We start from the raw sequence: 13,648 nt of genomic DNA, 5'->3' as shown, positions 1-13,648 counted from the left end.
GCATACGAGGCCATTTAGTAGGTTGCGTAGGAGTTTGTTGTTAGCTCCAGAAATATGGTCTTAAGGATGCTTAGTTGGTCCCACCGGAAGAATAAGAATTTCACCAAGTCTACCCTCTCACAAATTTTTTTGAAGAGCACCGTAAGTGATATTTATTTAACTATAAGTAGTTATGTTTATCTATATATTTATATTTTATGATAATTTGACTTAAATAAATATTATATGTTGGTTGCAGTTGATTGTCTTAGTGTTTTTGAAGTCCCAACAAGCAGATATGCAATATTACAATGCCCTGACTGAGGGTGATGCTCCCCTGTATCCTGGGCTTGGCTAGGACCCTAAGGAGACTGATGGGGAGGAAGAGACGGCCCTGGATTTTGAGAAAGTGGCAGAGAAGGTGTCTTACGTTGCCCAGGCAGCGAAGATATTTGATGATGTTGGCCCTAACGAGGAGTAGGTTGCAGGTCCCACCCTCCTTCATCCCCTGCCCCAGCCTCAGCCCCCATTGTAGCTAATATCACAGAGTTGATACAACGGTTGGAGAGATTCGAGGGCCGACATGAGACCATCCTGAAGAACCAATCTATTATCATGGACACAATTAGTCAGATCTTGACATTTATTCAGAAGCGACCGAGAGGCTTCAAAGGCAATGCAATAGATTCAGACTCATAGTCACTGGATATGAGCTTGATGGAGTTTGATAGGGGTTCGATGGGGAATAGAGAGTATTGGAGGTTGTGAGAGTCAGGGTTTTGAACTAGATCGATAGAGCTCAATGAAGGCTCGATTGAGCTCAATGGAGGCTCGATAGGAGCTTGATGCATGATTTTCAAACTACATTTCAGCCACTTAAGATGATTTTTGCTAACTTTTGTTGATTTAACACATTTTTCTTTGGTCATCTCTTTGCATGATATTGATGTGAAAGAGCACATGCTTTGTAGGCGTCACCAGTTCTACCCTGGGGCATATTGCCAGAATGTTGTTGTGATGAATTCATGTTCTCACAAGTGATGCCTGTTATGATTGGTTAAATACAAATGATAAGTGTTAAAATACAAGCAAGGTCTAAACACTAAGTAAAATTCACATAATGAAGATTTGAAATTTGAGCTTTAATTGTAGGCACTTATAAAATGCAATTTTCGGTCCAAAGTGATACATGAGAGTATCTAAATGTTCCCAAAGAGTTTGGTAGCATTTAGAGTATTTTTAGGACCTTTGGAAGTGTCTAAAGTTAGAGAGGGTGGCGATACATCGCCACCCAAGTGGCGAGACATTTCCTGAAGCCTAGGGTTTCAAGAAACCTAACAGGCAACACATCGCCTGCATATAGGTGACACGTCACCTACTGTAGTATGTGAATTACGTAAAATTCTCATAATGACGTGTTTTTCAAGCCTAATCCTATTGATTAGACCTAATGATGGTGCCTACTCTATATAAGGGTCAAAATAGTATTTTGGAAGACTTGAGTTTTTCTACAATCTCTCTCTACCCTCTCTCTCTCTCTCTCTCTCTCTCTCTAGCTCCAAGAATCTCTAATTTTTCTCCAAGAACTCTCCAAGAAAGTGCTTTACTTTGAGATTTGAAGGCTCGTTCAATCTCAATCCTCATTTCCTCAAGAGAAGGCCTCAAGCATCCATGGTGGCTAGAAAATAGAGTATTAGGACAACGTTTTGCAACATGTATAAGCCTTGGTTTGTGTTTTGGTTTGCTCAAAGGATTTGCTCAAAGTGGTGGTCTTTCCTAGGGTTTTGAAGCTTCATCAAAGTTGAAGAACACCATTGTCCTACTTGGGTTTGCATGTACTTTCTCAATCTTTTTTAAGTCTCTGTCAATCCAAATTTTGTGTAGATTCTATTTTTTGAGGCAGTGTTATCGCACTCTCCCCCAACATTCTAATACTCTATAATCTGAGATAACATATCATGGAAGAATCTAACTCTCTTTCGACATTGAAATTCATTACTCAAGACTTTGTTAGATTGGATAGGTTTGATGGGACTAACTTTGTTCGTTGGCAAGACAAGATTAGATTCTTGTCCACCACTTTGAAAGTTTTCTATGCCTTGGATAAAGACCTAAAAGCCTTGGAAGAGCCCAGGGAAGATGATACTCAAGAAGTTGTCAAAGAAATGAAGAAGTGCCAAGAAGATGAATTGGAATATGCAAGTGTAATAGGTAGCCTAATGTATGCCACTCATTGCACAAGAACGGATATTGCATATGCGGTTAGTAAACTTAGTAGGTTTACTAGAAATCCAAATATCAAGCATTGGAAAGCTATTGAGAGTTGGAGATAAACTCTCCACTACCGATTGGGTTTTTACTCTTAGAGGAAGTGCAAAGTGGAGTTTATAGCTTTAGCAGCAATTGACAAAGAGGCCGAGTGGCTTAGGAATCTCATGATGGATATTCCTTTAACCACGAATATGATATCAAAAATTTCAATACACTGTGATAGTCAATCCGCACTTGCTAGAGCATACAATAGTGTGCATAATAGAAAGTCTAGACACATTAGTCTAAGACATGAATATGTGAGACAATTGATTCAAGGTGGAGTCATATTGATCTCATATGTTAAGACAAGTGAGAATTTAGCGGATACATTTACAAAACCTCTTGTGAGAAGGCTAGTAAGTTCTACTTCAAAAGGGATGGGATTGAAACTCCTAGAATGATAGATTCACCAATGATGGAAACCCAACTCTCAACTTGTACAAATCAAGGGAAAGAGTTCAATGGGTAAGAACAAGTCATTGATAAGTGAATAATTTTAACACTAAAATTTATGAGGAGTTCCATCCGAGATGGTTAGTGTTGGTTGCTACCGAGTTAGGGTTAAGCCTAGGGCTTTTAATGAAGTTCAGTTGAGTGTAACAAACATCTATAAAGGTAGCAAAGATGTTGTAAGAACTTCACCTATGTGGACTTAGAGGTGGTGCTGCCTCTCATGGGAGTTGGATTTCTCCCTGGAAAGTTCATGAAGAGATGCGCACATGGCCATGATGGTGCTAAGAAAGAAAGTGAGAAAAATAAAAGATGTGGTAGAGATGTGTGACGTATCACCGATTTTATCATATGGAATACTTGGTTCGAGCTTTAAGCAACTAATGATTTTGATAAGACCTTGTGATATTTTCACTAAGGTAAAGTTCAAACCGAAAGGTATAGTTTCAATCTCTCTCTACCCCTCTCTCTCTCTCTCTAGCTTCAAGAATCTCTAGTTTTTCTCCAATAACTCTCCAAGAAAGTGCTTGACTTAGAGAGTTGAAGGCTTGTTCAATCTCAATCCTCATACAGAAGGCCTCAAGCATCCATGGTTGCTGGGAAATAGAGTATTAGGACAGCATTTTGCAACGTGTATAAGCCTTGATTTGTGTTTTGGTTTGCTCAAAGGATTTTCTCAAAGTGGTGGTCTTGCCTAGGGTTTTGAAGCTTCATCAAAGTTGAAGAACACCATTGTTCTACTTGGGTTTGCATGTTCTTTCTCAACCTTTTTTTAAGTCTCTGTCAATCCAAATTTTGTGTAGATTCTATTTTTTGAGATGGTACTCTCCCCCAACAATACCTGCCAGACATGAACAATACAAGAAAACCAAATAAAAGTTCCTTTGGGATGATGGCGTTTTAACGATGGTGACCGACCTCGAGCAATAGTTTCTTCCATCTTAGGCACGAGTTGAGAATGTATATTGGTGCCAGAACTATGATCATTCTCATTGGTTTGCCATTGAGGTGTCTATTTATAGTTGGACATTCACCATAAATAATTTAGACTTGTTGGTGATTAGTGAGAAAGTGGTGGAGGAAATTATGAGGTCATGGTGCATCCTTTTTCCTTCTCTATTACTGATGAGTAAACTTTTCTAAGATAACTTGATGTTGAAGATTCCTGCAACAAGAAAGAGACCACTTGAGTTCACATGGCGTCGCCTACAGCGACACGAGCTCCCTCAGTCTAAGAGAAGGTAAAAAACATCATCTTTAGATTATATCAGTTTTTAAGAAAATTTATAATATTGTACATTTAATGTTTATATGTTTTTTATAGTGGAGATTATGGTGTGTATGTTATCAAGCATGTTGAGCCACTACATGAACACAAGGTATCCCTATAATCTGAAACATGCTACAGGAGCATGATTGGTCATCAAATTCACCTCACTATCACCATCTAGTTCTACCACATGAAATTCGAACTGTCTAAGAGTTGGACTTTCAAGTACCTTGTTGTGTCTGTAATATCTGCCAAATATTTCTCCATTAGTGGTGATAATTTGGATGTGCACTTCTCTACCTCATCACGACACTCAGCAAACCATGACTAAAGTGTGAAACCAATGAATTCCACAAAAATAGTGACTTGGAAGGTTCTTGCATCCCTAGTTTTGTTGTTGAAGCTTTCAGTGTAGTTGCTCTTCATTATATTGTATCAATTTCTAGGAAACTAAGCATGAGTCCACTTATCAAAGCTAATACCCTCGAGATATTGACCTATGGAAAGATCCATTTGCTTTATATTTTCAAAGTACCTTTGAAATTTTATCTTTCGAAATGCATAGGCAGCATTCCACATCTCCTTGTGACAGTGATTAGTCTTGAACTTAGCAACTGCATTCATACTTATATGATGGTAGCATGCACCGTGGTAGGCATTAGGGAAGACGACCTCAAGAGCATGAATAATGCTAGCATGCCTATCTGATACAAAAGCCAGATTATCAACATCCCTAATGGCTTCCTTCAATTTCATCATGAAATACTTCTAAGAATTGTGATTCTCACTATCCACCAACCCAAACACAATTGGATTAATGTGGCTATTTGCATCTAATGCAACAGCACACAACATGTGGCCACCATACCTCATCTTCAAGAAAGTGTCATACACACATATCATAGGATGATATGATATAAATCCCCTTCTACAAACTCCAAGTGAGAAGAAGCAATAAAGAAAGCGACCATCCTCTGTGACAAAATCAGTTATTCTAGATTCTTTTACTGCAACATGTGCAAGTAAGAAGATAACTTGGAGTGGGAGTCTTCAGGTGTCTCCCTGACATAACCAAGTGTCTTCCCTCTGCATCTCCACACATTCATATAACTCATATCAATCCCAAAAGATTCCTTCATATCCTCTTTCATGTTGTTTTCCATGTAGCTAGTGCCATCAGTAGCATATTTGTTCTTAATAAGGTGCCCAACGACCCAAGGTGCTGCTTGATAGTTGTCTTTCTTTTGTACTTCTAGTGAGCATGTATGTACACCATTGTAAACAGTGATCTCAAACATGGAAGACCGCACTAGTTTTCCCCCCTTAATCTCCAAGCACAGCAGGATCCTTGTAGGTGATATATCACACATCAGTACCAAACTTCTTCACCACAAACTCAAAATTATTCTTCATTGGGAAGAGAACCTCTTTGATTTTCAATTCCATCTTGTTGTCAAAAGTCTTCCCAATGTGTATTTCTCCCAACGGTGCACCGGATGAGGAGGTCTATGATCGACCAAAGGCCATAATATCCTCTTTCGTAGACATGAGAGCACTCCATCTTCTGCGATCTTCTATTGAAAATATTAGAACTTTCCCTGTACTGTTATCTTGTGTTCCACCAGGACGACTAGAGCTTGTGTTTCGTGTTCGACGTCCTTGACTTAGTAGGTTCTCCCAGGCAATAGGAGGTACTGGCTTTTCATGTACTTGGTGGACTTGCAAATCATAGGACCTGTCAATCGACACTTCTGCACTATACTATGCCTCTAAATCATCCCTCGAACTCTCATCAAATTTAGCTACTGGATCGCCATTCACATATAGCGGCTGTCCTTCAGGAAACCAATAGGATCTCCACTTGGGATATCAACACCAACTGTATGTACCCACAGGATATCTTTCTGGAACAAAAGTTCCAACCTCACTATGAACTTTATTAACACTGGGATCGGGAGTGAAATATGGATATGCAATGACATACTTCTTAACAGGAGTGACACACAAGGCAATCCTTTCTTTCGATGTTATTCCTAAGAATGCACGGACACCAAGATCACTTTCAACATGAACATGTGTAAATGGTTGGTCGTCGCATGTGTAAGGAATCTCCAATTTCAATCCAGACAACTCTTCATCAACACGAAGTTCCATGTCCAATATGTCAAGAAGTTGGAAGTGCATTGCATCGTTCTTCTTCGGTATCACTGTACACTGCTCATCCTTGAAAATCCATGTAACGCCCTGGCTACCCCAGAATAGTTACGGTGAACGGTGGACCAGAAATTTGACTCACTACCTGAGTCCTTTGGTCAAAAACGTGCTCTAAGTGTAATTAACAGGTTAAGGCATAAAACCAATAAAAAGGAAATGGAGATTTTTATTACAAACTGCTCTGCAGAGCTAAACAAAACGTTTACAAGTTGTTCTCAGTACAAAATGGTCACTAGTGTTTGAAATTTACAATCCCGCCGACCTAAGCGGCAAAAATAGGGTAAACCCCCTAGTTCCTCTGAGAACTCCTTGGCCGTGGTGGTCAAGCGGCCGCATATGTACACATCACCACATCAGCTCTCCACTCAAGGCTAGGTGAGCTTTTCTTTCCCTTTACCTGCACCACATAGCACCCATGAGCCAAAGCCCAGCAAGAAAACATAATACTTTTCATAAACATTATCAAATGATTATCATTATAATCACACTGAACATAAAGCTTTCAGACAAGCGAATGAACATCACATGATTCAAGAGGGAGAGTGGCTGCTAGGTAAGCCACTAGCCTCCAAGTGCTTATTTCATTCATCAACCCTCGAGGTCAATCAGGCATTAATGCTATTTGAGCCATTCAATGCTAACGGTCGATTAGATCTAATCTCCGTTGGCTTGCGTGATTCACGCTAAGATCGTTCTGGCTAATAAGTCAGCGCTAAGTGACCAGTGTCCAGTATCACTGCCGAACTTGACTAATCAGTCACAGCTTCACAGCTGGTACTAACACCTTTGCCAATTCTGAGTGACCAGTGTTCAGTATCACTGCCGAACTTGACTAATCAGTCACAACTTCACAGCTGATACTAACACCTTTGCCAAACCTGACTAATTAGTCAGTGCTATGCTCAAGTGAACAACATATGCTAAGCATTCTATGTTCAATCCATGTCCATATTACACAATCAACATGCCTTACAAATATCCATGCATGTCACACTTGGGGTGCAGTTTTCTTACCTCGGGTCCGAGCTAGAACGAATAAAAGAGTGACCCTGAGAACGATCAACCTTTTGGTCCTTTAACGGTTACCTGGTCATAACCAAATTATGGGATTCCATCAATAAAATGAATAATAAAAGGTTCCCAAACCAAAACCTAACCTCCGGGACATCAAACACTACTCAACCAGGTAGTAGGTTCAACCCTGAGGCCTTAGGTTTGAATTCCCATGCTTAAAAACACTTTTCTGGCCAAAATGCCCTGTTGGGCCGCGGCCCTTCCCAGCTGCGCCGCGCCGCGCCTCCAAACAGAGGCGGCCACCCTCCTGACAGGCACCTTGGGCCGCGGCTCACCTATGCCAGGCCGCGGCTTAATAAGCAAAAATGCCCAGAATTCAGCACGCACCAGCAAACATCCTCCTGCGTTTAACCTTAGAACCAGCCCTTCAAACCAACTCAAAACCTCTTCCAAACACCCATTTAAACCTCCAAATATCACCCATAACTCTCCCCCATCATAACCCAAGTAAAACACCACAAGAACTCCCCTTGATTCCAACTTTCCACACTTAAATCTAGAGCTGAAAACTTAAAACGGAAACAGAGTATAACCAGAAAAAAAAATGGATAAAACTCACCTCAAATTCAAAACCAAACCCTCTTCAATGGCTGAACCAAGTCTACAACCTTAGCCCCTTGATCTCCTAGCTTAATTCCACCCTTTGAGCTCAAAACCCCAAAGAAGAAAAGAGAGAAATGGATGCACGGGAAGGATAAAATTCACTCTCTGTTTTTGCTCTGTTTTGTACGGTTTCTACAGCCTTCTAAAACCACATATATCTTAGCCAAATGACCTAAATGCCCCTAGGTCATTTAAGACTTCTAAAACCACTTCAAGGGTAATTTTGGCACTTTCCACCTACACCGTTAATCATAGTTAACACTTCCCAATTCCCGCTAATCTCAATATTCTCAAACACCAATAATTCACATCCCGTTATCCTTTAATGCCCGGTAACACTCTAATCATTAAAACACCCCGAGACTCACCCCGAGCCCCGAGCTTAAGCCTGTTATGACCAAACCGATAATTAACATTCCTTGACCGTCTCATGCCAAATGGCTCGAACAAACCCACATCATAATGTGGTCTCAAGATATATCACCAACATGTGTACAAATAATCAATTTACCCTCAACGGGCCAAATTACCATCACACCCCTGTAATAAGAAATATGGACTCACATGCATGCATTTCACATCATATCATAATATAATCAACATATACATGCATTTTATCAATTAATAACATAATTAAGCAAGTATGGCCCTCCCGGCCTACTGTTCACGCCATTAAACACAACGGAGAATTTGGGGCATTACAATCCACTTCCTCCCATTCATTTCCCAAACACCATTGTAAGATACAAAAACATAAACAATTGAACTTGTGGTGAAAAAAAACAAGGAATTGTTAAAAAAAATTGAACCTAAATTTTTTTAGGTTGTCAAAATAACTAAATCAAGCCTATATCGAGCTCTATCAAGCCTATGTCGAACCTAAATTGAACCTACATCGAGCGAGCAACAAATATTTTCACCAAACTCGACCCTAACCAAGTATTTTCATCTAGGACTCATCGAGCACCATCGATAAACTACTATCGAGCACTCATTGAGAAATAGTTTGTATGCTTATCAAGCCATCATTGAGCCACAATCAAGCAACATCGAGCTCATAACAGAACCTATCGTCTACCTATTATCGAGCCCCTATAGAGCTACTATCAAGCTCCTATATCGAGCAAAACAGTTGCAGAAAACTCAGAAAATCGCAGATAAAGAAATCTCTCAAACAAACAAAAAAACAAAAAAAAACACCAACCTAGGCTTAGATCTGTTCAAAATAGCCAAAAAAAAAAAACAAACAAAGAATAACCAACACAAAAAAATGAACAATTTTCTTACCCATAGTTTTTTCCTCCAAAATTCATCAAAATGGATGTTGCCTTTGATATTGGGATCTTTACAGCCACAATGGAGATGACTTTCAACGATTTGAGAACAAAATGTGGCTGTGATTGTAGACAAAGTGCAAATTGTGGGTTTGGGTGAGGGTTTCGTGAGTGAGAGAGAGAGAGAGAGAGAGAGGAGAAAGAAAAAGAAGAGAGGTGTTACAAATATAATGGGTAGGATATTTTTGGTACATATTCATTAGCATAAAATTAAAAATGTGAATAATGCTTGTATTTTTTTTTAATTAGGATACACTATTAGACATTATAAATGAAAATTTTCTTTCTAAATCAAACTAAACAAACGTGATTGTTTGCACCTAGTGTATATATATATATATATATAATTTTTAGTAGTATACAGGGGCTTTATATCCTTTTATTATTTTTTTTAAAATTGATATCAATATTATGTGTTACGACATCTATCTCTAAATTTTGTACAAATTCTGCAGGTACAAAGGCTGTGTGTGCCACAGTTATGAACGGCTAGGAAGATTGTGCAATGAATTTAACGTTTACGCCGTGGTCTCATGATTAATTTACTTTAATAATGTCCAAATCAAACCGAATGATGTTTTGATAATAATCTCCTAAGAGAGAACGAAACAAAGAAAGTTCTTGTAGGCTTCATTTCGCTAATATATTATAATCTTTGTTTTTAGTTTGTTCGGCTTTATTCTATATTTCAAAGTATTAATTAATTAAAGATTTTAGGCCGGCCTGCTTAGTTTTATGTATTGTTTCTTGCTAAACAAAGTATATAAGTAATAATATGATAGTTATCATATTATTACTAACAGAAAGGATGTCAAAGCTACTTCCTCTCTTTGTCATCTCTATTGTTGGAGTTGCTCTCATCTTTATGCAAATTTGTGGTATGAATGAAACATATTTTTCTTATTTAACATATATATATATTGAATTTTTTCAAAGGGGCTCTCTTGATCGTGACACCTTATTATACAAACATACAAATTGAAAACAAAGTACATACGTTAAACTCATTGCAATAGTGCATACGTGTAGGCTAGCTCTTTTCGTTTCAATTTGCATTTGCACGATTCAAATTTTCTGGTTCTGTTAATTTATTAATTTTCTATCAGTGTACTCTCATTATTTTAAATAAATAAATCATAGTTGTCTTCTCATTAGTGTGGTGGGAAATTAATTTATTAAAAACTAAGAAAAATAAAAACATAAAATTTGAATCCAAATTCGTAGCATGTTTACTATTTATTAATGAAATAAATAATATGTTACGTTTGATTTACAGCTTCCCCGCGTAATGTGTTTATTACATAGCTAAGACAATAGTGCCAAACTGATTAAATTTATTTGCATGTTATATATCTTCCCTCGTAAATAAACCTACGTACGTGTTGAATATACATGATCTAAAATTTATTAAAAAAAATATACATTTATTTAATTTATATTTTAGTTTTTCAATTAGATATTATAACATTCAATTATTATAAAATCCACCAGATGGGAAAAAAGTACTAATGGAGTACATAGGAGCGACGGGCGTACCAGTCAAATTCTACACCGTACCGATCGACCAAGGCATTGACTTTCACTTCATCCTCGGCTTCGCCATCGACGCAAGCCCAGAAGGAGACTCACAAAACGGTGTGTTCTCCCCTTACTGGGTTTCCACACTAACCCAAACCTCCGTCGCCCAAATCAAATCCCGCTACCCTAACGTTAAAGCCCTAGCCAGTCTCTCCGGCTGGAGTCTTGGCGACACAGTCCTTCGCTGGTACGACCCGGAGGATCCCAACCTTTGGATCACCAACGCCTTCACCTCCCTCAAATCCATCGTCGAAGACTACCACCTCGATGGAATCGACATCGACTACGAGAACTTCCCGAAACGACGCCGTCGCTCCAGTCCCAACTCCACCTTCGCTTACTGCATCGGCGAGCTCATCTCCCTCCTCAAGAACCAAAGCGTCATCTCTGTGGCAACCATCGCGCCGTTCTACACGACGGTGGGGCCGTACATGGACCTGTACGGACGGTACGAGGAGGTGATAGACTTCGTGAACTATCAGTTCTATACGGATCGGGTTCGGAGCGCGAGAGGGTATTTGGATACTTTCCGGGTCCGATCGATGCAATTTGGAGCGGAGAAACTGTTGCCGAGCTATGAGGTAAAAGGGAGAGGGATTCAAGGGGAGGCGTTCTTCGATGCTCTGAGACTGCTGGAGAAGAGTGGGTTCAGTGTGAATGGGGTGATGATTTTCTCGGCAGATGCTTCTGTCGATGGTGGAGGCGATGACTATTATTACGAGAAGAAATCTCAGGCTTTCTTGCTTAATTCCACTACTCTAGTGTGATTATTATTATTATTATTATTAAACAATAAAGTGTTGAGGAAATGGTGATTAGAATTAATAAAATGTGTCGTGTTGTGTTCTGTTATTTGTATAAATATGTACTATCACTCAATGTCTCACGATGTCTCCCGAGAACAAAGATGTAATATAAGCATCACAAAAAAAAAGAAAAAACAAATAAGAGTATATAACGAATGAAGATCCCTATCAAATAAAGTTGTGCCAAACCGTGTACACTCAATAGAAATTTGACACCTTTAGTGTTTTTAAAGAGCATTTCTAACACGTTGGAGCCCTATAGATTGTGTTAAATGTATAAGGGAAATTTCACTCTTCATACCTAATATTACCAAAAAATCCTAGCACTATTAATCTTTTCAATTTGATGCTAAACATTCTTCTAATACCCAGAATCCTAAAACCTTCTCTTCCTCTCTCTTCCCTCTCTCTCTCTCTCTCTCTCATTCTTACGAAATCCTCCCTAAAACCTACAGATTTATATGATTTTCTTGTCAAAATTGTTGTAAATCATCTCCATATAACTATACATGGAACATTCCAATATGTTCAACAGAAGATCACGAAAAATGGAGTGCTCCCATGTTTACAAAAGAAGATATCACGGCTTCTAGTCGTCCTGAATCACCCTCATCCGGTATACCATTGGGAGAGCTACACCTTGGGAAGACTTTTGAGAACAAGATGGAATTAAAAACCAAAGCGGCTCTCTTTGCAATGAAGAATAATTTTGAGTTTATGGTTAAGAAGTCTAGTACTGATGTGTTGTATATCACCTGCAAGGATCCTGATTGTGGTTGGTGAATAAGAGGGAAAAAAGTAGCGCTATCGGAGATGTTTGAGATCACTGTTTATAATAGTGTACATACTTGCTCACTAGAATTGCGACAGAAAGACCACCGTCAAGCAGCACCTTGGGTATTTGGGCACCTTATCAAGAACAAATATGCTACTGATGGCACTAGCTACCCAACAAACAGCATAAATGAGGATATGAAGAATAATTTTGGGATCGATATGAGTTATATGAAGGCTTGGAGATGTAGAGAGAAGGCACTCGGTTATGTCAGGGGGACACCTGAAGGATCGTACTCCAAGTTACCTTCTTACTTGTACATGCTGCAGCAAAAGAATCAAAGTACAATAACTGATTTTGTCACAGATGACGATCGCTTTCTTTACTGTTTCTTCTCACTTGGAGTTTGTAGAAGGAGATTTACATCATGTCGTCCTGTTATGTGTGTGTACGACACTTTGTTGAAGTCAAGGTACGGTGGCTACACGTTGTGTTTTGTCGCATTGGATGCGAATAACCACATTTATCCAATTGCGCTCGCGATTGTTGACAATGAGAATCATGCTTCTTGGAAGTATTTCATGATGAAATTAAAGGAAGCCATTGGAGTTGTTGATAATCTGGCTTTTGTATCAGACAGGCATGCTAGCATTATTCATTCTCTTGAGTTAGTCTTCCATGATGCCTTCCACGGTGCATGCTACCATCACATAAGTATGAATATAATCTCTAAGCTCAAGACTGATCACTATCACAAGGAGATGTGGAATGCGGCATATGCATTTCGGAAGTCAAAATTTCACAGGTTCTTCAACAATATAAAGCAAATGGATCCTACCATGGCTCAATATCTCAAGGGTATTGGCTTCGATAAGTGGACTCATGCTTACTTTCCTGGGAATCAATACAATGTAATGACAAGCAACTACGCTGAAAGTTTCAACAACAAAACCAGAGACGCAAGAACCTTCCCAGTCACTACTTTTGTGGAATTCATTCGTTTCACAATTCATTCATGGTTTGCTGCGCGTCGTGAGGAGGTAGATAAGTGCACATCCCAATTAGCAATAATATATGAGAAAGATGTCTTAGGCATTGCGGATGATGCAAGGTGCTTGAAAGTCCATCCTCTTGGACTGTTCGAATTTCATGTGGTAGACCCAAAAGGTGATGGTGAGGTGAATTTGATTACCAAATCATGCTCCTGTGGCCAGTTCCAAATAATGGGTTACCCATGTGTTCATGGTGTGGA

At 39.1% G+C, this 13,648-nt stretch overlaps 1 protein-coding gene across 1 annotated transcript; it reads left to right on the top strand.

Moving 5' to 3' along the window:
- Positions 1–10,745: 10,745 nt before the first annotated feature.
- On the top strand, positions 10,746–11,921 carry LOC133824923 (chitinase 2-like). Its single transcript, XM_062257941.1, has one exon. It carries the CDS (start codon positions 10,746–10,748, stop codon positions 11,580–11,582), a length of 837 nt encoding a protein of 278 aa, XP_062113925.1. The 3' UTR covers positions 11,583–11,921.
- Positions 11,922–13,648: the final 1,727 nt, after the last annotated feature.

Source organism: Humulus lupulus, chromosome 1 (assembly GCF_963169125.1).
Source record: "Humulus lupulus chromosome 1, drHumLupu1.1, whole genome shotgun sequence".
Taxonomy (NCBI): domain Eukaryota; kingdom Viridiplantae; phylum Streptophyta; class Magnoliopsida; order Rosales; family Cannabaceae; genus Humulus; species Humulus lupulus.
Note: the sequence above shows the minus strand (reverse complement) of the source record. Positions and strands in the feature narration are given on the sequence as shown.

Excerpts from the sequence above, each read along its gene's own strand:
- LOC133824923 (XM_062257941.1), top strand. The coding sequence starts at position 10,746 with ATGGAGTACATAGGAGCGACGGGCGTACCAGTCAAATTCTACACCGTA.